We start from the raw sequence: 21,097 nt of genomic DNA, 5'->3' as shown, positions 1-21,097 counted from the left end.
GCTCAGCCTGGGCGACCCAGGGCAACAAGGAGACCCAGACAGACCCGCTGTGCCAAGGAGAGAGAGGTCCTGTCGGATTTCCAGGGGGAGGGGGGGGTCTTTATTCCGGAGGTAGGAGAGGGGGGCAGCATGCTGAGGTGGGAGATTCCAGCCGGCTCCTGCAGCCCCCTCCCAGCACATGCCCAGCCCCAATAAGTTACACCCAGTTCCTCAGCGGCCCAACCTCCTGAGTCTGTCTGTCCGTCCCGCTTGCTCGACCCACAGGGCTGACTTGGCTCAATACAAGGGCCACTTGTCCCCAGCCTGCAGGCAGCACCACGTGGCAGGGGGAGGGGGAAGGAGGGGGCGGGATGCAATGGGAGGGGCAGAGAGGCTGCCCCTGGCTCTGTGGGGTCTGGACTTGGAAAACCACATCCTGGGTAGGCCGGTGGACGCCCAGTGGGTCCCACGAGGTCCGTGCCTGTGATGAGGTGGTGGTCAGGGTGTGATGGCCACATCACACCTCGATGGCTGGGTTGGAGCCCCGGCCCTGCCGCTGCAGCTGCTCTTCCTGCTTCATCTTGGGCTTCTCCGTCCGAGTGTGCCACACCAGCACCTGTGGGGCAGTGGGGCAGAGGCCGCCTGACAACCTAGCCGAGCCGTCTCTCCCCGTCATCCCCTGGACACTCTGTGCCCGGGCTGCAGAGCAAGAAGGCCCTGGGGCTCCCACACTGGGTCCTGACTCCTGGCCCAAAGAGCTCTGGTGGCACAGAGAGTTAAGTGTTGGGCCACCAACTACGAGGTCGGTGGTTCAAACCCACCAGCCCCTCTGGGGAAGAACGGGGCTTTCTGCTTCCGCAAAGAATTAACAGCCTTGGACACCTGGGGGCCACTTCTCCGTCCTGTGGGGTTGCTGTGAGGAGGTATCAACTCCACTGGTTGCTCTGTCCCTCTCTACCCCTTACCCTCTCTGTAGGGGGCAGCGAGAGGAGGCCCCTCTGTGGGGTGGGTTGACCCTGTGCCACCACAACAGGCCCACCCTAAGGACTGCCTTCCAGGAGTCGGATTCAGTGGAGAGCAGTGGGTGGGGATTTTTTTAACCCCTTACCCTCTGTAAGGGAGCCCGGTGGCACGGTGGGCTAATCGCTAGTGGTTAACGATGCAAACGCGCATGCCAGCCTTCGAGAGAAAGATTCCCTAAGCGCTAGGGACGGCTCTCCACTGTCCCTAGAGGGTTGCCCTGCAAGAGTGACCACCCACTGTATGCTAACACCAACCTAACAGGGGTGTGGGGGGCGCGGGAGGGCAGGCTTCTCAGTGCCACCGGGGTTCCAAGATGCCGGGAGACAGAGGGCAGTTAGGGACTCCATGTCCCCGGCTCCCAGCTTCCCCTTCAGCCAACAGCGGGGTTCTCAACCTGTGGGTCGCGACCCCTTTGGAGGGGAGTCCAAAGACCCTTTCCCAGGGGTCTCCCAATTCATAAGAGTAGCGAAATGACAGTGATGAAGTAGTAATAATGTTATGGTTGGGGTCACCACCACATGAGGAACTGTAGGAAAGGGTCATGACATGAGGACCACCGAGCTGACCCCACGGTGGAGTCAGCGCTCCCACCCCAGCCAGGTTCCAGGCGGCCTGTCTCCTTACCCGAGTACAGTTGGCAGCCCGTGGCTCCAGGTCCTTGGGCTCCGAGACCAGGTGTCTCAAGAGACTGCTCTCCAAGTGGCCCCGGGGAGCCGCGCCATCAAACTGGGCGTGGGGCTTAGCCGACAGCAAGGGCAGAGCGACCGCGAAGCCCGCCATGTCCATGGGGAAAGGCCTGTTGGGCTCCCACGCCGTGTGGAAGCCCACGACCCGGCCGTCCTGCACCCGAGGGCCCTCGAACCTCAGGCCACCCACCAGCCCCACGGGCCACACGGAGACACCATGGGTCCAGCGCATCTAGACAAAGAGAGGAAAGGGGGGCTTCCCAGTGAGGGGGAGCAGCAGACAGGCCTCCCTCCCCTCCACTGAGCCCTCCTTTCCCAGCAGCCCCCAGCAACCAAGGCAACCCAGAAGCTGCCTCACTTGGCCTCCTCCCCCACCCCCACCCCGTGGTGCTCACCTCCTCAAAGAGCTCCCGGCTGTATGTGTTGTCGTCATCTGCAAAGTACACCACTCCCCGGGTCCCCGGTGGCGGTGGGTCCTTCTCCCCGCCTACGGCACCCCCGCCACCCCGGAGCCAGTCCAGGGCCTTGTTCCGCTGCTCCACGCCCCGGGGCCGGACCCAGCCAGGTTCACCCTCTCGAAGGCGCTGGGCCTTAGGGGTGAGGACAGCCAGGTGGGTGAAGAGGAGACCAGAGGCAGCCAGCAGCCCTGAGACCAGCGGGGTGGGGCCCTCAGCATCCTCCACCAGCAGCCAGTGCAGCCTCGGTACCAGGCTCAGGGTCTGGGACAGGCGGACCAGCTCGGCCTTCTGCACCAGCCTGCGGGGAAGACACACAGGCAGGAGGGAAGGGGGAGGCACCTTTTGCCCATTGGATGGGGACATGTGGTTTCTCCTGGGCCCCTTCAGCACCTACACAACCTGTGCCAAACCAGGCCCTAAACTGTCATCCGCCTCAACCCCTGGGTTGTGGCTGGGGCAGGCTGTACGTTAAAGTCACAGGCTGTAACCCGGATTTGTATCCCAGCTTTAGAATGTGTCAGGGAAGAGACACTGAAAGAAAACGGCTCCATCTCTCTGAGCCTCGGTTTCCTTGGCTGGACAGAGGGAAGAAGGAAGCAGCCTGGGGCCACAAAAGTTAAACACTTGGCTGCTCACTAAAAGGCTGGTGGTTTGAATCCACTCAAAAGACATCCGGAAGAATGATGTGGCAACCTGCCTCCGTGAAGATGACACCCTCTGGGGCCGTTCTGAGGAAGCCTGGGTGGTTTAGTAGGTTGTGTGTGTTGGGCTGCCAACCGTTAGGTCAGCAGTTCAAAACCACAAGGTGCTCCTTGGGAGAAAGATGAGGCTATTTCCTGCAAAGAGTTGCCGTCTCGGAAGTCCCCGGGGGCAGTTCGACCTTACCCCAGGGGTCACCGTCAGAATCAACTCCACGGTGACGACAGGGGCAGTTCAACTCTGTCACACAGGACTAAGAGTCAGAAATGACTCCAGGCGCCATCAGAAATCAGTCTTTTCTAACCAGGTTGTTTCAAAGAGTAAATGGTACACAAGGATTTTCTAAGACACCAGTCGGCCCGGGTCCTTTTCCTCCTCCGCGTGGGTTTCCACGTGGAGCATCTACTAGCAAAACCCAGCAACTCCTTCACCTGCACACCCAGACCCGATTCAACCCACCGCCATCGAGTCGATGCCGACTCAAGGTGACCACCCCCTCTAGGGTCCCCAAGACTGTACGTCTCTATGGAAGCGGGCAGCCTCATCTTCCCCCTGAGGAGCGTCTGACCTTGCAGTGGACGGTCCAGCCCCTGAATAAACGCACACCGCCGCCGGGGCGCCTTCAGGCCTCTCCCGGGGAGAGAGGGAAGACTGAGCTGAGCTGGGAGGGGATCCTGAGGTGGGGCGACCCAGCCTCTTCTGGGCTGCTTTAAGCCTATCCCAGGGGTGGGTCAATCACTGGATTCCAGGGAAGCCCACTAGCGGTGGCTCTCGATCCCAAAGCACGTACCCCCACATGAGGCTGCTTTTTTGTTTTATTTTTATACATTTATTGGCACAATGTCGGCACTTTGGTCAACAATGCGTGGTGGGGCCGTTGAGCCAAACCTTTTTCTACTTCACCTGACTCAACCCCCCCAAAAAAAACTAATTCACCGCCACGCAGCCAATTCTGACTCAGAGCGACCCTCTGGCACAGGGTAGGGCTGCCCCTATGGGTTTCTGAGACCGTCACCCTCGACAGGAACAGAAAGCGTTGTTGCTCTCGCTCTGGGCAGCTGGTGGTTCTGAGCTGCTGACTTTGCAGTGAGCAGCCCCAGCATGTCGCCCACTAAGCCACCCAGGGCTCCTTCAGTTTTATTCAGAGGGTACTCAGCCACAGGCTCTCAGAGGGGAGGGAGCGGATTCATGGGGAGGCTTGGCATCTCTTTGAGACGGAGCAGGAGGCTGGGGTGTACTGCTGCTTCCCAGGACATCGTCCATGTCCACTTTAAGAGAAATGCAGCCCCAGCCCCCACCACTCCTGGACACAACTGTGCTTCATTCACCCCGACCCTCAGGGGAGCCTCCTTCCCCAAAGGTCACCTCCGCAGGCCCAATCTCTTGGTGGAGGCAGCCCACCTGGGGGCACAGGAGCCATACCTGGCATAGGTAGGGGTGACAACGTAGATAGTAGGCAGGGCCTCGGGCTCTGGAGGCTGGGCAGGGGCAGGAGGTGGGCGTCGGAGATCAGCTTGCAGCTGGGCAATCTTAAGACCCTTCTGGCGAAGCTGCTCGGCTGCGGCCCGCAGGGGAGGGAGGCAGTCACAGGGCTGGCCTGGGCCCAGGAAGACAGGGATGGGGACAGAGAACCACAGTACATTCAAGTTCAGTATCTCAAAGGGCTTCTGATTCTACTCCAGGTCAAGGAATCTCCTGGCAGCTCCAACCCCTTCTTCTAGGCCCCTGACGGAGGGTGGTGGTGGGGCCCTTGCTGCTTCTACCAGCCATGCCAGGAGAGTTGGTGCCAAAGGCCAGGACTAACGGGAAGGTCTGAGGTTTGAGACCACCCAGTGGTGTCTCAGAAGACAAGCCTGGCGATGTGCTTCCGAATCAATCAACCATTGGAAACTGCACGGAACACAGGTCCACTCGGACACTGTAGGGTCACCAGGAGCCAGAACCAACTGGACTGCCATTGGTCCTTTGGTTCGCTTCCATCCTTAATCAAACCCTCAAACCCTCTGTTACAATTTCCATTTCAAAATCAAGCTCCTATCTGCCACCATCTCTTCCTAGTGCCCAACTCCTCCAGCGGGGTGCACTTCCAAGCAACCGATGGGAGCTGGCTGCAAACCCCAATCTCTGCCCTGGCTGTGGGCGCCAAGATTTGTCGCCGCATTCACTCACTCTCCCATCACTGAAGAACTAAGTACTGGGTGATCGCACCAGCGCTGCGAGACTGCGGAGACGGGGATGCGTGCGAAGCAATTAGCCGCATCGCTCGGCCAGGTGAGCAGGGCGGGCCGCCGAGGAGACGAGGGGAGGGGCGGGGGGGGCGGGGGGGACGGTGGCTTGAGCTTGGGCGGTGGCAGAAGGAAGGCCTGTCGGAGGGGTGACCTGCAGGATGAGGGGATGCGGGGGGCGTGCGGAGAGGGCGGCGGGCCGGGCGAAGGAAGGTGGACGGCTGGACAGTGTGTGCGGCGCAGGAGCGGCGGGGCTGGTGGCCGCCGGGGTCAGGCGGGGCCTGGCAGCTGGAGGGGGTCGGCTTGCGGCGCGGCGGGGCGCGGGGGGCTGCGCGGGGGCGGGGGGGGCTCGTCCCTACGCGACCGGCCGCCCCCGGCCCGGCTCACCGAGCTGCACGAGCGCGTAGAGGAGGCCGGCGATGGACACCAGGAAGTACGCGAGGAACACGTTCTTCAGCTTCAGCTTCATGGCCGCGCCGCCCGCCCGCCCGCGGCGCCCCGGCAGGCGGGCTCCCGGGGCGGGGAGGGGGTCTGCGCCCGCCGCGACAGGCCCCGCCCCTGCAGCAGCCCCGCCCCGCGCCCCGCCCCCCGCGCCCTCCTCGCGGCGGCGGCGGGCTCCCGGGAGCTGGGCAGGCGGCGCCGCCGGCCCACTTCCGGTCAGTCTGCACCCCCTCCGCCCCCCGGAGGTGTTTCCGGTCCCACCGCCTAGTTCCGGGTATTATCGGGGTGGGTGACGTCACCTCCGGCGTGGCCAGCTGTCAGAAGCCGGGTGGGCACACGTGGGGCGCCATCGGGGACCCCCCAAGTGCTCGGCCTCGTGGGGCGGGCTGTGAGGCCCGCAGCCCCTGTGCTGGACTCTCCTGACTCATTCACCGCAGGAAACCCTCGCCCACCACGTGGCCCGTGCACTTGGGCGGCCCTGCCAGGTGATTCCGGTGGGCGACCGACCGCCAAGGGAATCAGGTGGAAAAATTGCCACGCTGGGCACTCCCACCGGGGAAGCACCACTTCCCCACCAGGCTAAGCGTTCTCGTTCTCACCAAACCCACGGTAACTTCTGAGACGCTTGGTGAACGCGTCTCTGAAAGGCAGCTCTTCGTGCCCGCAGTGTGCCACAGCATCAACTGTCTCTGCTGGCCCCGTGGCACACATCCCGTGGCCGGGGCTCCCACGTGGCCCTGGGCAGAAGTGGAGGTCTAGAGACGGGCCCTGTCAACTCTGCCTGGAGACTGGAATTCAGACTTGGTCACTGCAAGAGTGACTTTTCTAAGCTGTCTGGGGGGAGGAAGGGGGAGACGGGTGCCAATAATTATCAGGAGGAACGAGTGGACCCAAAGACCTTCCGGTCAGCAGCTGAGTCTTTAACCGTGGCACCACCAGTCCTGGGAAACGGGGGCCACTCTGCCCATCCTGGAGGGTCACTGTGACTTGAATACACAGCTACGACGCGATGACCTTGCTGCTCTCCTTGCTGACATGAGCATCTAGCTACGGGCCAGGGCCTGTTGGTTAACAAGGTGTCCCCTGAGCCCATGTCCTGGGGCTCGCGGGGCCTGTGGCTGTGGCCACAACTAGAATCCAGACGCCCGAGTGTGTGTGGTTTATCTCTTTATTGTTTCTCCTTTTATCAAAATGTGTCGAAGCTGGGGGCCAAGAGGAAGTAAAAAAATTCCCACAAATATCCCTCCCCACCCCCGTTAGTCTGCCCACCCCACCCCTACCCAGACTCTAACTAGCCCTGGGCACCCATGATCATCCCCCCACCCTCAGCCTTTTCCCAGCAATAAATACAGGTGGCCGTGATTCAATGAAACCACAACTGACTTCTCCATCTTGAATGCCCCCCCTAGGGGCCAAGAGGGGGGCCAAGAAGTTTAATGCCCACCCCCCCTCTTCAGGAGGAAAACTTCTCCCCCCAAGGGACAAATGGGGCGGGCCCTACTGGAGACACAGCAGCTCTGGAGGGGGCAGGGTGGAAGGGCGGGCAAGGGAAGGGTGTCCTCCAGCTCCTCCGTCTGTTTGTCCCTCGGGGAGGTGGTCCCAGTGTGTGTTGGGGGGTGGGCGTACCAGGAGGAAAACACAGGGGGGGAGCACTTTGGTGGGAGATGAATGAGGGCTGCCATGTCCTGTCCTCACACACGACAGGCCGGACTGGACAAGGTCTGGAGCAGGACACCCAAGGTGCTCCAGGAGGGACAGGGGGACAAGGGCCTATAGCCCCTGGCTCTTCGCAGATGCTGGGCTCCACCCTTGCACAGGAGGCTGGGGCAAGACTGGGGGGGGAGGTTGGGGGGGCTCAGTGGTATGGAGAGGTCAGGGGCGGGTCACAAGAGAGACTCAGGGCCCGAGGCAGCCCTCTCAACCTGCCCAGGGGTGGGCCGAATCTGGGTCTGGGAATTAGACAGGTACAGGCTCCAAGACGGAGGGGAGTGACCAGCATGGCATGCCTGTCCTGACCCAGGACATCAGGCCATCCTGTGGGTTATCGCAGGTGTATGCTCCAGTCGGAGGCCACGTTGACGCCAGGCTTGCGCAAGGTCAGCACCGAGGTCTCAGGGTCATGCTGGAAGGACAGGCGGCTGTCGGGAGACCCTGGGGAAGAGCAGAGCGTGGTCATGGTCTGAGCCAACAGTGTGGCCGGCCAGCTGCAGCAAGCCGACGGCCCCGCCCGGCCACGCACCCTCAGGGCCAGCCCCCTCCGACACCTTTGGTCTGGAGCACCACAGCTGCAGGCTTGCCAGCCCCGATGATCACCACCCGTTCAATCCAGACCGGGGTCTCAAAGTGGCCTTGGGAGTCTGCTGAGCTGCAGGGGGAAACGCAGATGGCCATCAGGGAGAGATGTCCGCGGAGGGGCAGGCGGTGGAAGGGCAGGAAGAGTGGCCACGTTACCTGGAGACCAAGGTGTTGCCAGAGAATGAGAATCGCCGCAGCAGGAACTCCTGGCGCGTCTGGTAGTTGAAGGTGTGCCCGTCGTCCAGGAAGAGCTCGCCGTGGGCCGTGCCCTGGGAGGAGAGCAGGACGGGTTAGGGCTGCAGACGAAGGGAGCCAGGGTCCGGCTCGGGGCCGGGACAGCAGCTCCCGCCCAGCCAGGAGCTTACCTGGGGGCTGAGGGCCACAAAAAGCGTGATGGGGTCCTCCTTCATGCAGTCCGAGGACCGCCGCACTCGCATCCACCGTGGCACAATCGACCCTCCCCGCTGAAACACTGGGATCTGGGCGAGAGCAATGCTGGACATGGGCACCACTGGCAGTTCTCACGCTCACCCAGCTGTGCCTGCACCCCAGACCGCTCTCCCCGCTCTGGACACATCCAGGCACACTCACGCTGCTTAGCGTCACAGGCAGGTACAGAGTCTGGGGACCATGGTGCTTCTGGTAGCTCTGGGTGTCATACCAAACCTGTGGGCAGCAGAGATGATGCCCGAGTCATTCGTGCCAAGGGGCCCCCAGCCGATTTGCCTGTTTTGGCTTCTACCACCCGTCCCCACTGGCCCTCTGGGAACCTACCTCCCCTTGGCCAGGCAGGTAGACCTGCACTCCATGGGCCCCAGCGTCAGACACCGGGTGAACCAGCAACGCATCACCTGGAACACAGCCAGCAGCCCCACTGTGAGCGCTGGGTACCAGAGCAGGGGATGCCAAGGCACCCTGGCCCACTGGCCCATCTCCTCCTGCCATGCTGGGCGCCCAGACACTCCCCACAAGATATTTCCTTCTCCTCAGCCCATCCCAACCCGCCACCGTCAGCCTGCCCTTTCTCACCGAGCAGGAATTCATCATCTATACTGAAGGTGGTCACGTCCTGAGGATACTGCACCCACAGGGGTCTGGAAAGGAAGGGAAAGAAGGACGGAAGAGGATTCAGCAGAAGTCAAAGATGCTCCCCAAGAACTTGGGGAGGACCAGGGCGCTGAGGCCAGACAGCCCCGCTGGCTTTCAATCCATCCTCCACTTGCCTGGCCCTGAATCCCCTAGCCTGCCTTGAGGAGAGAACAGCCCCAACCTCCCCTCTCCCCCACTGCATCACCCTGCTCTGCAAGGGTCACCCCGACCAAGAATGGAGGGGGACATTCCTTTCTAAGAAAGGAATCTAGCCTTTCCCTCTCTCTCACCCGCTCATCAAGACAATGGCGTTTTCTGTTCTAGGCCTGTGCACCCACTCTCTTCTCTGCTCAGACACCCCACCCCACCCCGGGTCACAGAAGCCCACCTCCCTCTCCACACCCAGCTCTCCCTGGGCCTCATGGCTCTCTTCTCAGAGGCCTTTGAGACTGCCTAGTTCCATTACCAGGAGTCCTGGGGGCAGAGTGACAATGCGGTCAACAGTTCAAAACCACTAGCAGCTTCACTCCTCAGCAAAAAGGCGGGGCTTCCTACGTCCCTACGGGATTACAGTCCCAGGAAGGCACAGGGCCTCCTCTACCCTGTCCTCACGGGTCACAGTGAGTGGGTATCGACTAGAGGGCAGCGGATTTGGTTTTGAACCCCCAGTACCAGGCTATGGTCTTCACAGGACCCCTCATCATTTCTACTAACAAGCTTGTCTGTCTTCCTCACCAGAATGTATGCTCCCCGGGGTGGGGCCCTGGTCTGTCTGCTGTGAGGCTCTGGGGGCACCCTGATGAACAGTATGTGGCCGGAGAGAGACTCCATAAATGTCTCCTGCTAGAGTTCCTCCTCCCCTGGAAACCAGAGTTTCAAGGCCCCCACACATGAGGCTTGGTCCCCACTGCCCCAAGCCAGCGCTGCCCAGCCGACGGGTCTCACCTCATGACAGGCACCCCTTCACGATGGGCCTGGTAGAAGAGGGTGTACCAGAAGGGCAGCAAGGAGTACCGCTGGTTCAAGGCCTCTCGGATGATGTCGTGGTACTGGGTCGCTAACAGCCAGGGCTCTCGCCGCCCGGTGTCCAGGTGGGCATGAGCCCGGAAGAATGGCTGGTAGGCACCCATCTGGTACCAGCGCACAAGCAGCTCTGGCTCCGGATTCTTGAAGAAGCCGCCCACATCGGCTGGGAAGGGGCAGGTTGGAAAAGACATTGAAGGAGAGAGGCTGCCCGAAGAGCTTCCTAAGGCCCCAGCCTAGACCCTCAGCTCTCTCCACTCACCTGAGGACCGTGAGCCCTCCACCCTGCCTCTTGCCAACTCCGCCCACACTCACCTCCGCAGAAGGAGAGTCCCACCAGCCCCAGGCTGAGACACATAGGGACAGAGATCTTCAGGTGGTCCCACTCAGCAGCATTATCCCCGGTCCACACAGCTCCTACAAGACAGGGGATAGAAAAAAGGGCACAGGCCGGCCTTTAAACCTCTCAGACCTGCCCACCTGCTGGGGGGGGGGGGGGTCAGAGCCTGCTGACTCCTAGGACTGCCCAAGACCCCAGATCTGGAAGCCCCGGTGAGCCGAGCACAGATCACAGGCTGGAGGGACCACTCAAAGGCAGGCCCCTCAGCCCATAGCGCCTGCAGGCCGGCTCGAACGCTGGCCTGTCCCAGCTCTCCACACTGTAGCTTACCAAAGCGCTGGGAGCCCGCGAAGAAGGCCCTGCTCAGGACGAAGGGGCGTTCGACGCCCCCAGAGCGCAGCACCAGCCCCTCGGCAGTTGCCATGTGCTGGGGAGGGAGAGGGCGCGGTGAGAAGTGAAGGCAGCTGCCTCCCGCGGCGCCCCCCGTCCGTCCCAGCCCCTCACCACGTAGAAGCCGTAGATGTTGTGCACGTCTCTGTGTTCCCAGCCTCCATAGTGCTGGGCGTCCTTGAGCATGGTGACCTCGGGCCCGTTGAAGACCGACGGCTCGTTCATGTCATTCCACACGTAGAGGTTGGAAGCCGAGCCCTGGGACACACGGCAGAGCATGGGGCCGAGGCAGAGGCAGCGGCAACCGTCGGAGCGGAGCACACCTCAGGGTCCAGAGCAGTGGTTCTCAACCTTCCTCAGGCCGAGACCCTTTCATACAGTTCCTCAGGCGGCGGTGACCCCCCGACCATATTGTTTTTGCTGTTACTTCATCACTGTCATTTTGCTACTGTTATGACTTGGGCAACCCCTGTGAAAGGGTCGTTCGACCCGCAGGTTGAGAACCGCTGCTCTAGAGTGATGTGCCTCTCAGCGCCCTCCCCAGCCCACGGGAGCCTGGGGCTGCAGGGGACAGACGGGTGCAGAGGGTAGGGAAGGCGAACAGCTCCCTACCTCATAATTTTCAAAGCTGAACATGCTGGCCCACCAGGCCCTCATTGCGGGGTTCGTGAAGTCAGGGTAGCCGGCTGAGCCTGAGAGGGAGAGGGGGACCGTCAAGTCCCAGGGCCTGCACAGCCAGCACTCAGCCTCCCCGTCCTCCCGCCTGGCCGGAGTCCTGGGGGCCGACCTGGCCAGCACCAGCCCTCGTAGTCGGAGCCGTCCCGGGTCTTCACATACAGCCCCTGGTTCCGCAGCTCCTCATGCACCCGGTAGCCAGAGTCCACCTTGATGTGGGGGTCCACGATGGTCACCAGCTGAGGGCAGGGCATGGGGTGGTCAGGGCGCTCTGGGGCATCTGGGCCTCAGCCTCCTGCTCTCAAGGAGACTCCGAGCTGCCCTTGTTACCTTCCGCCTCTTGGCAGCCAACTGTTCCAGCATGGTGAGGGGATGGGGGAAGCGGCTGGGGTCCCAGGTGAAGTACCGCTTGCCATCGGCATGTTCGATATCCAGCCAGATGACGTCACAGGGCAGGTTGTGGTCATCGAAGCCCTGGTTCACTTCCAGCACGTCGGCCTCGTCCCGGTAGTTCCAGCGGCTCTGGTGGTAGCCGAGGGAGAAGAGCGGGGGCAATGCCTGGGTCCCTGCAGGTTCAGGGAGTCGTGGGTCACAAAGGGGTTGGGCCCCACCTGGGGGTCAGTATGCCCAGAGATGGGGGTGGGGCGAGGGGGGGGTTGTGCGGCTCGCCAGATCTGGGCAGAGCCAGGAGCACCATGTACCCGTGAGGCTGGCATATTGCCGGAAGACGTCGGTGACAGTAGGCCCCAGCAGCAGGAAGACATCGATGATGCCGCTCTCGGACATCCAGCGCACATCCGTCTGGGGGGTCTCGCCCGAGCCCTGCAGGTAGTCCAGCATCTTCCCAAACAGGGTCTGCAAGGAGCCCACGGGGGAGCTGGCCTCAGTGCTTCCTCCCCGGAGCCCTCAGCCAGCAGGTTCCCGTGCAGGCTGTCTGAGCACCTGGCTACCTGGGGAGCAGTCCCCGCTAGCTCTATGCTGCTGCTCTCTCGACCCGCAGCCCCTCCCTGCCCCGGGCTTTCTAGGGTGTAACTGTTTCCGGCGGAGTGGCTCCCTGGGCTGCTACCAGCAAGGTGCACAGTTTCAAACCGGCCACTCCTGGGGGTAGGACGAGGCTTTCTACTCCCCTATGGAGCTGCAGGCTTGGAGAACCAGAGGCAACCTGTCCCACAGTGGCGTGGAATTCTTCTGGAATCACTAAGAAAGCACAGCGCCTTGTCCTTTCCTCTCAGTTGAGAGGTGAGTGCACCTGCGTCAGCACTGACCACCCTGGAGGTACCTCACCTTGTCGGCCCCCGTCCCCAACACCCAGAAGAAGGCAGCTTTCCCCCCATCGTGGGTATCTCCTAGGAGTCACTGGGGAGCTCAGATGCTCCTCCCATGACAAGTTCCCCTCCACCCCAGCCAGCCACGCCAACGCCCCCACCTGTCCCCAGCCTCCCCCGGTCCTGTCCTCACCTTCCCGGCCGTGTTGGAGGAAATATCGACCCAGGTCTCGGCGGCGTTGAGCCAGAAGATGCCCAGGTCCCGCTGGGGGTTGTGTGCGAGCAGGACGGGCACGGAGCCGTACAGGGCCATGGGGTTGTACAGCTCGTACTGGAACACGTCCAGGTTGTAGAGGCGGTAGGGCTCCCCGCCCCTGCAGGCAAAGCGCAGGCTGGGTCATCACTGGCCACCTCCCCACCCACAGGGAGGGCCGAGGACCAGTCCCTGTGCCCTTTCCCTTTCTCAAAGACAACTTCCTGTCACCAAAGGGACCCGGCACAGGAAGTGAGCCCTGCGGGTCTGGGGATCCCATCAGCATGCATAGCACCCCGAGTCGGTGACCCTCCTCTTGCCCCTCCCGTCTTCGGATGCCACCAGAGGACTCACTCAGTGACCTTCAGCCTCAGATTGTCCCCATGCTCAGGGATCCCATACACGTGCTCCATCCCGGGCAGGGAGAAGTCCAAACCCACAGACGTAGGCCCTGGCAGGAAAGGAGGGGGCAGGCTCAGCACACGTGCCTGCCCGCCTGCCTGCCTGTGTGGGAGCCTCCCTGCACCCAGCCCCCAGTTCGGCCGGCCCCTCACCATACGGCTTGCTGTCAGAGTGTGTTTTGAACGTCTCCTCCCAGGCCCCCGGCTCCTCCGGCTCAGCCTTCTCTGGGGTCTCCTCTGGCTGCGGCTGTAAGGAGGAAGAAGGCCCGCTACCCAATCATGCACCAGTCCCCACCTGGCACCCCCTCTCTAAGTCCCACCCTGACAAGGAGAATGAACTCCAGTTTCTCATAGGCCCCGCCTCCCAGCAGGCCCCCTCCACCCACCCAAGGCCCTCGGACTTGCCTGGGCACCATCCCCGGCTGTGTCCTCGGCCTGGGCACCATCGCCCTCAGCGGGGTCTTTGGTTCCTTGCCTGGAAGGTAGGAGAGCTGTCTGCTCCAATCCAGAAGGGGCAGGGACGAGGGGCTAGTGGAAGGAGGGGTAGGGGAATAGAGAGCCAAGGGTCCAAAGGAACGAAGGCATTGGAGAAAGGGGCGACTTGTTACCGCGTGAGGAGGGACCCCAGGGAGCAGGTGCGTGCAAAGGCCGGGCAGAGCAGTGAGGAGTGACCACCAGGAGGTGCCTTCCACAGACTGGACCCAGCCCAGAGGAGCCGGCAGGAGGGGCCAGGACCTAGCATGCCGCCCCTGAGACTCTGGCTCCCAGCGCCCCTCAGGACCTCAGCCTCCCAGCCTGGCACACACGGGGTTTTACAAAAGCGAGTGAGTCGTACCAGCGTCTACAAATGCGCATAGTGACTCGGACAGGAGGTTCTGCCAAAGCCTGTTGTCAAGGGGAGCTGGTAAGCAGCTCCACCTGGTGCCTCAGCTGCTCCCCAGCCAAGAACCAAGTCACCTCGCCGCCTCTTGGCTAAGCAAGAGGCTCCCTCCGTTCCTTGAGAACTTCCAACATGTCAGCTCCCTTCTCCCCAGGAGGATCCCAGCCCGGGGAACGGGGCCCGGAAGGCCAGCCAGCACGGGGCTGGGGAAGGAGAGGAAGTGAGGAGCGAGGGTAGGGCATGAAGGGGCCCGAGGGCCAGTGCAGAGGGCGGGTGAGGGCAGAGGAACACACATACAGTACCAGTGGCCATGGATTTACCTAGAGAAAAGGCTCTTGATCTTATCCCATATGCTACCGAGCGTGACACTAACTTTATCCGAGAAACTGGGGCAGGAGGAGGTGGGTCGGGAAGGGGGAAGGAGGCACAAAACCAACACAAAAACAGAAACATAAAAATGAGTTTCAGTCGACAAACTTCCAGAGATGGGGAAAACAGAAACCAAAAATTAAAACCAAAAAAAGCACGAAGATCAACCTGGGAGATGTGATGACGTGAGAAAGGGAAGAGGTAGCGAGCAGCAGGCGGGCCGGTCTGGGCCGGGCCTCCCCTCCCTGGCCCTCCCAGAGCTGGTGCTCGGGGTCCTGCCCCAGTCTACACGGGACACAGAGGCACTGACCACCCCCAGCTTCCCAGCCTGAAATGGAGCTTCTTCCAGCCCCGAGCTCCTGCCTGGCTGGCCCCTTGCCTCCTCCCAGACCCCACGATGTTCCTAGACTCTTCTACACGAAGTTCCCCCAAGTGGCGACCCCTGTACTCACGAGACCCTGGGGGCCCGCTGGTGCTCAAAGTGCAGGAGTCCCCGAGCGTTGACGCTGAGCAGCAGGCTGCGCTCCTCCAGCAGGTCCAGGCGGAAGGGCTGTGCCGTCAGGATGACTTTATAGGGGCCCTCGGCCACCGTCAGCTCCACACTGTTGTCGTCTCGGCCAGAGACAGAAAGCCTGGCAGAGAGATGGCCACTGACCCTCTGTCTCAACAACTCCTGGCCCATCCTGACTCTGACCTCCACCACGCACAACTATCAGCTCCCAGCAAACCGGGGCTTCACATGGAAAGTAAGAGCTCGGGCGGAGGTCACGGGGGTGGGGTGGGGGGGTGTTTTCCTGGACTCCTTGACCTATAACACGGAATACAAAGTACAAGATGGAAACTCCTAAGGACACTAAAATGAAGACTTTCCATTCATCATAAGGCACCTTCAGGGGGAGGGAGGAAAAAAATAGCAAGTCTGAGAAAGAGGCGGTGTCTGCCGCAGTGAAGACATGAGGAGGGGGAGGGAGGTCCCCGGGAATAAATAAAGTCCCACGTGACAGCCAAGAAACGCTGAAGGAAGCATGGCCTGTCAGCAACGGCCCAGCAAGGGTGCCACAGGGAAAACTGGGTACGGAAGCTACCGAGCCCTCTGGAGTCTCACAACTTGCCAACGAATGAGCAAGCACTTTGTTTCTTTAAATGGGGAAGACGTGGTTTCTCGAGCACATGACGCTGGCCAAAGGGAACTTAATTTGCAGAATGGCACAGGCCTCGTCTCAGATCACATCGCATGCCAAACCCGCCCAAGAGGAACAAAGGCGGAAAGCCAAGAACTACCATCGGACAAACATGGGGTGGTCCCCTAATACAGGGCATAAGCACAGCATCAAACATAATGGAACACACACACACGGCAGAGGAAAAAACAGATGCCAGGGACCCCTAAAGATTGGGCAGCGTCGTACATCGAAAGATTTCACTAACGGTGTAAAAAGAGAACCCACAGATTAGGGTAAAAAGCTGAGAGACATGACTACAGGCCAAGGGTCTCATCTCTGAAGATAAAAGGAAAAAAAAAAAAAAACAACTGACAGAGGATCTGAGCAGACGCTTCAACTAAAGCCATCCCAGTGGACACCAAACAAGCGGAGACATGCTGTGACTTGAGCCACGAGGAGCATGCGGCTGCTGGAAACAACAAGGCGAGACCACCGCAGCTCGGCACAGCAGCAACGCTCAGAGACCCGGGTCACAGCAAGCAGCAGGGGGCCAGTGGGCAGCCGGGAACCCTCGTCCCCTGCTGGCGGGACTGTCCAGTGGAGCCACCACTGGGGCCAACAGGATGGCACTGCCTCCAAAGGTGGAAATAGAAATAGCCAGAGCCGACGTAGCAATCCCTCTCCTTGGTAGACACCAGGAGGGACAGGAGCCGTGACACAGACGGGTCCATGCACCCCCAGTCATCGCAGCGGTCACGACCCACAAGAGCAACGAGAGGGAAACCAACTTGGCGCCCACCAGCGGGAGACTGGCTCACGATGGGCGCGTGCACAGCATGAAAGGGGCACCATGAGTCTGTGGGACACCCGGGAGCACACGCACACCCGGAGCCCCTTACTAGAGCGCAACCAGCCAACCACAAAAGGGCGGGTATCCTATGAGACCACGATCACGCAGGATCAAGAATAGGTCTTCACGTGAGAAGAACATTACATTCTTGAATGGTTGCCAGAGAAGGCGGCGTGGCGTGGCGGGGTTGGCAGTGACAAGCGTCAGAGGAGGGTTAAGCTGGGGGAAGGGGCCGGCAATGCACAGTGAGACGGGAGGGAAAGCAGCAGAGGCACAGAAAGACAATGAGAGATTTGTCAGCGTCACAGGTAACAGACAAAAACCACGATGTGCAAAATCGGCCACGGTGGGGTCTACGAGTCAACATGGACCCGCTTGGACAGAACACACCGACCCCTAGGTACATGCCGGCAGAGGATACCAGTGTATTTCCTGTCGCTGCAAACACATCCCCGGATGTGAAAAAGCATACAGGAACGTAACCCGACACCGTCAGAGAACGGTGTAAGGACCATCGTCTCGGGGACACCAAGGTGAGTGGGTTTGCTGCAGCTCATGGGGCCATGTGCTACACCCTCGTCTGGTAAGGAGTGACAGGGTCCTCCATGCTCGGGAGCAGCCATCCAAGGGGCCACTACTGGTCTCGCTTGTCCAGAGGAAAGAGGAGGAAGGAAATGGAGACCCGCAAAAGAAATTAGCCCAATGGACTAACAGGCGGCGTGGACACCCGCCTCCCCAGCCCTGAGACCAGAAGACACAGGTGGTGCTTGGTGGCAAACTGCAGCGTGGGCTCAACCCCACCAGCGTTTCCACAGCCTGCTCTGCCCGAGAGGGTCCCTGGGAGCCGGGTTTTACCTGGCAGTCACGGGCTTTGGTTCTGAGCAACTCCAGCGTTGGCTTGCTAACGGCAAGACTGACGGCTCAAATCTCTCCGTAAGGCTGCCTGCTTCTGTGCAAGTCTACCTCCTCAGACACCCTATGGGGACAATGCTACTCTACCCTGTAAGCTCACGAGTGGACATCTACTGGACAGCAGCGGATATTCTCAACATCTGAGGGAAGAGGGAGGGAGGAGCGTCCTGGAGAGCAAGCTCTCCACCTCAGTGTGACCTGGCCTGGCCCAGGTCTGTTTGCCGACGGGAGGAAGGTGCAGGGCAGAGAGGAAGTCAGGCACACAGAGAACGAGCATGGGAGAGCCACCACCCTCAGGGGCAGGGGCCAAAGGCCCTGCAAAGGATGTCCGTGTCTCAGGAGGAAAGTACCGTGCTGTTGGGGGATCGGCCACCAAGACGTCTGGCACGCGGTACCGGGGCCGCCTGGGCTCCAGCTCATCGATCCTGATCCGAGTCATGTTCTTCTGCAGGCCCTGGAGCTGCAGCACCAGCAGCACCTGTGGGGCAGAGGTATGCGTTGGGAGGAGAAAGGCTGCCCACGGAATGCTCTGACCTTAAGGCAGGGGGCAGCTGAATTCCTCCCAAAGCCAAAGCCCCCAGACCATATTGGTGTCCCCTCCCCCATGCATCCACTCTCTGGTGTCTCCCGACCTTGGTGGCCTCGTTGATCAGATGGACCGTGAGGCCATCGGGGCCAAGCTGCAGAGTGTCGAACAAGGCTCGGTATGGAGAAAGGCCGGGCCGCACGCTTCGCTGCCGCCTGCCAAGGGGAAACGGAGCAGAAGTAAGATGAGCAGGCCCACCTGCAGTGTCCCCAGGTGACTCCATCTGCCACAGAGCTCCCACGTTCCCCTCCTCCCCCCCAGACAGCATACTTGCAGAAGGAGCTCTCAGCACAGGTCTTGAAGTTGCTCCTGTCCACAGCCAGGGTCATTCCCAGGCAGGCCCCCAAGCAAAGCAGAGCCACCACTGGCCGGGCTCTGCAGGGAAGGGAACAAAGGCAACAGTCAGCACAGGGTCAGGAAGGGCCCTGTCTCTCCCTCTCCCTGCCACCATCCTGGAAGACAGCACAGAAAGAGGGGGGATCCCCTCAATGGGAACAAGGCAGTGGGGTCCTGGGGCGCAGGGGCAGATTCACTCACACCTTCCCTTCAGAAGGCAGAGGAAGTGGACATGGGCTCTCTGGCCTGTGTATTGGGACTGGTTACATCAGCCTCCCTGAGGAGAGCAGCAGGAACAGCCAGTCCCCGTGGGAGGCCATGGTACCGTGTGGGGGGGGGAGTGGGGAAGCAGAGAAACAAAGCCAGCACGTCGGTCCACACGCAAGCAAGCGTCTCTGGAGCTGGAGCTAGGAAGGGGCAGCCACACCCTCAACTAGCTGGCAGGCAGAAGGCCCTGTCTGCCCCAGCACTCTGGGTGGCCTGGTCCTCTGACCTCTGCCCCTTGACCTTCAACAGGTTTGCTACCATCACTCCCTAAAGTCTGGCACGTCTAACAACGCCAAGCCTTGCCGGACCCTCAGGGGCCAACTACTAGGCTTCTCAACGTGCCCTGCAGTTTCTTAAAGTAATCTCCAAGCTCATCAGCCTATTTTAAAAGCTCCTTAAACAATCCCGAGGAGCAACCAGAGTTCAGGACCGCTTCTTCACATGTTCTATCGCATGGAGTCCTCAAAATGACCTTTATGCTACTGAGCTGTAAAGAACATGGGAGAGAGAAGGGGCTTTCTGCGCCCATAAAGAGTTACAATCTCGGAAACCCACAGGGGCAGTTAGTTCTCCACCCTCTGTGCGTGGCTGTGAGCCGGCACGATGTGGTGGTGGCTGAGTTCATTAACACATCCTATCGTTCAGTAGCTCCGTCACTATCAAGAGTGGTTGTACAATCGGTGCTACAATCAGCTTGGGAACCTTTGCCTCCTCCTGGGGCCTCCGCAGTGGAAGGCTGGGGAGAAAACTCAGCCATACAGGGATCGACCACTCACCCAAGATCCAACGTCTAGCAAGGGTGAGCCAGGGATGGAGTTCTGCTCGGCCGGACTCTGGGGAAGCACGTACTTTACGCGTGCACCCAAGTCCGCACATGAGTCACTGACAGGCCCATCAACTGTCCTGATGTGCTCTCAACCCACCAGGGACGAACTGGAGAACCACACACAGCGGCCATCCTGTCAGCTCTGGCCCAGGGCAAGCTCGTGTGTGTCCAGACCTGCTAAGCGTGGAGATGGATGACAACACGGCCGCACCAGGGGGCTCAAGCTCAGTCAACGATTGGGAGGGTGCCGCGGGGCTGGGTGGCGTTTCGTTCTGTTATGCAGAAAGTCACCATGGGTCGGAACCAACTCAGTGCCACCTAACAGCGACAGGCTGGTAATTAAGAGCACCTAGCATACTGTCCTGTTTCCGCTTGAGGACCAGCTGCAAAGATCACTTCCAGGAAGGAGAACACAGGCTAGAGCAAGCCCTCCGGATCCAGGGGTCCGTTCAAGGCACCCACTCCAGGAAGAAAAGGCAGGGCCAAGCCTGACAGCCAATGGGAAACATGAGGCTAGGTGGGACAAGCCACCAGCAAAACATGCCACCCACAGAACCTCAACTACAAAACTCAGCAAGGCGTATGGCCCCAGGACAGAGCCTGAGGCAGACCTGCCCTGAGCCCGGATCTCATGGTGCACCTGCCCCAAGTAGCAGTAACTAGTGTGCAGTAAGTTAAATCCTCTCAGTGCACAGCCTATAAAATGAGTGTGCAAAGATGCCCATGGGGCCGGATGTCTAAGACTTCCTGATCTGCCCTGCTGAAGCCCCTAGACACTCAGAAACTGGGCTGAACTGAACAGCCCACGCCGGTCACAAGTGCCAGGCTGGGTTGAGCCCACAGGGCAAGTGGGCCCCTTTGTCATTTCTGAGCACAGGCTTCCAGGGAGGGGGTCCTGGTGCCGGCTTTTCTTCCACGGCCAGCACACGCCTCTCCCAGCCCCAGCGCACCCTTCGGGCCCGGGCAAACGTTTCGCGGGCTGGTGATGGGATTCGCATCATTTCTCCAGACGTGGCCCCAACCACGCCGAGTCCAGGTTGTGTTTGAACGACCTCATCCTGGCAGAGCGTGAACTTCACCGGATCCTGCAGCGGCTGTGCCCGGCCGCGACCGTGGGCACCGCACAAGCGCAGACTGGTGTCCCCGTGAAGGCAGGCGGAGGCCGGGGCTGGGCGGGTGGGGGCGGGGACCCGCAGGCGAGGGGCAGCCCGCGGGCAGAGGGGCCGCGGGCTGTGCTCCGGGGGCCCGGGCGCGTCTCGCCTCCCGCCCGGGCGCACTGCAGAGTCCCCGGCGGCTGAGCGCGCAGCTGCAGCCTTCTAGAGGCGCCGGGCCGAGGCGAGGAGCCCCACAAGCACGGACTTCCCAAAGCCACCCGAATCTGCCCCGGGGAGGCTGGGGGCACCTGAGGCCGCGGCCAGAGGGACAAAGGGCCCCCTGCGAGGCCGGAGGGGGCAAGGCCTCAGGAGGGCAGTCAGAAGGGAGGGCTAAGGGGCTGGAAGGGGCTCGGGGCGCCCCCCCGGGTTCCGGGGTCCTCACCGCCTCCTCCGCTCCGCCACTGCCGCTACCGCCGCCATCTTGTGCCGGGTTTGCTCTTTGACCCCGGACCTCTCCTCCCCCGCCCGCCCCCCGCACACACGTTGAGCCACGTACCTTAGCGCCCGCCCCT

The 21,097-nt window shown here is 61.2% G+C and overlaps 2 protein-coding genes across 3 annotated transcripts; both read right to left on the bottom strand.

The window, feature by feature from the left end:
• Window positions 1-69: 69 nt before the first annotated feature.
• Window positions 70-5,625, bottom strand: B3GAT3 (beta-1,3-glucuronyltransferase 3). Its single transcript, XM_075545610.1, has 5 exons — window positions 5,458-5,625; window positions 4,268-4,442; window positions 2,084-2,444; window positions 1,627-1,920; window positions 70-595 (listed from the first exon to the last, which is right to left on the bottom strand). Exons 1-5 carry the CDS (start codon window positions 5,537-5,539, stop codon window positions 497-499), a joined length of 1,011 nt encoding a protein of 336 aa, XP_075401725.1. The 5' UTR covers window positions 5,540-5,625; the 3' UTR covers window positions 70-496.
• A 1,248-nt stretch (window positions 5,626-6,873) lies between these two features.
• GANAB (glucosidase II alpha subunit) lies at window positions 6,874-21,041 on the bottom strand. Of its 2 annotated transcripts, XM_075545603.1 has the most exons (25): window positions 20,968-21,041; window positions 18,273-18,377; window positions 18,049-18,157; window positions 17,767-17,894; window positions 14,944-15,123; window positions 14,443-14,508; window positions 13,648-13,717; window positions 13,396-13,489; window positions 13,196-13,292; window positions 12,782-12,962; window positions 12,025-12,178; window positions 11,654-11,889; window positions 11,436-11,562; window positions 11,261-11,340; window positions 10,763-10,906; window positions 10,589-10,685; window positions 10,234-10,335; window positions 9,841-10,084; window positions 8,836-8,900; window positions 8,581-8,657; window positions 8,398-8,472; window positions 8,172-8,285; window positions 7,963-8,075; window positions 7,776-7,876; window positions 6,874-7,662 (listed from the first exon to the last, which is right to left on the bottom strand). In XM_075545603.1, exons 1-25 carry the CDS (start codon window positions 21,003-21,005, stop codon window positions 7,553-7,555), a joined length of 2,907 nt encoding a protein of 968 aa, XP_075401718.1. In that variant the 5' UTR covers window positions 21,006-21,041; the 3' UTR covers window positions 6,874-7,552. The 2 variants fall into 2 exon arrangements, with proteins under 2 accessions (XP_075401718.1, XP_075401720.1); XM_075545605.1 differs by lacking the exon at window positions 14,443-14,508.
• Window positions 21,042-21,097: the final 56 nt, after the last annotated feature.

This window comes from Tenrec ecaudatus, chromosome 4, assembly GCF_050624435.1.
Source record: "Tenrec ecaudatus isolate mTenEca1 chromosome 4, mTenEca1.hap1, whole genome shotgun sequence".
Lineage (NCBI taxonomy): Eukaryota > Metazoa > Chordata > Mammalia > Afrosoricida > Tenrecidae > Tenrec > Tenrec ecaudatus.
This window is presented reverse-complemented; position numbering and strand designations above follow the sequence as displayed.

Bases quoted from the DNA above. Each gene is read 5' to 3' on its own strand.
- GANAB (XM_075545603.1), bottom strand. From the start codon at position 21,005: ATGGCGGCGGTAGCGGCAGTGGCGGAGCGGAGGAGGCG. The intron at 17,895-18,048 runs GTCGGGAGACAC...TCTGCCCCACAG, and splicing joins TGATCAACGAGGCCACCAAG to GTGCTGCTGGTGCTGCAGCT. The intron at 8,076-8,171 runs GTAAGCTCCTGG...CTCTCCTCCCAG, and splicing joins TTGTGGCCCTCAGCCCCCAG to GGCACGGCCCACGGCGAGCT.
- B3GAT3 (XM_075545610.1), bottom strand. From the start codon at position 5,539: ATGAAGCTGAAGCTGAAGAACGTGTTCCTCGCGTACTTCCTGGTGTCC. The intron at 2,445-4,267 runs GTATGGCTCCTG...TCTTCCCCGCAG, and splicing joins GTCACCCCTACCTATGCCAG to GCTGGTGCAGAAGGCCGAGC. The intron at 596-1,626 runs GTAAGGAGACAG...ACTGCCCCACAG, and splicing joins GGGCTGCCAACTGTACTCGG to GTGCTGGTGTGGCACACTCG.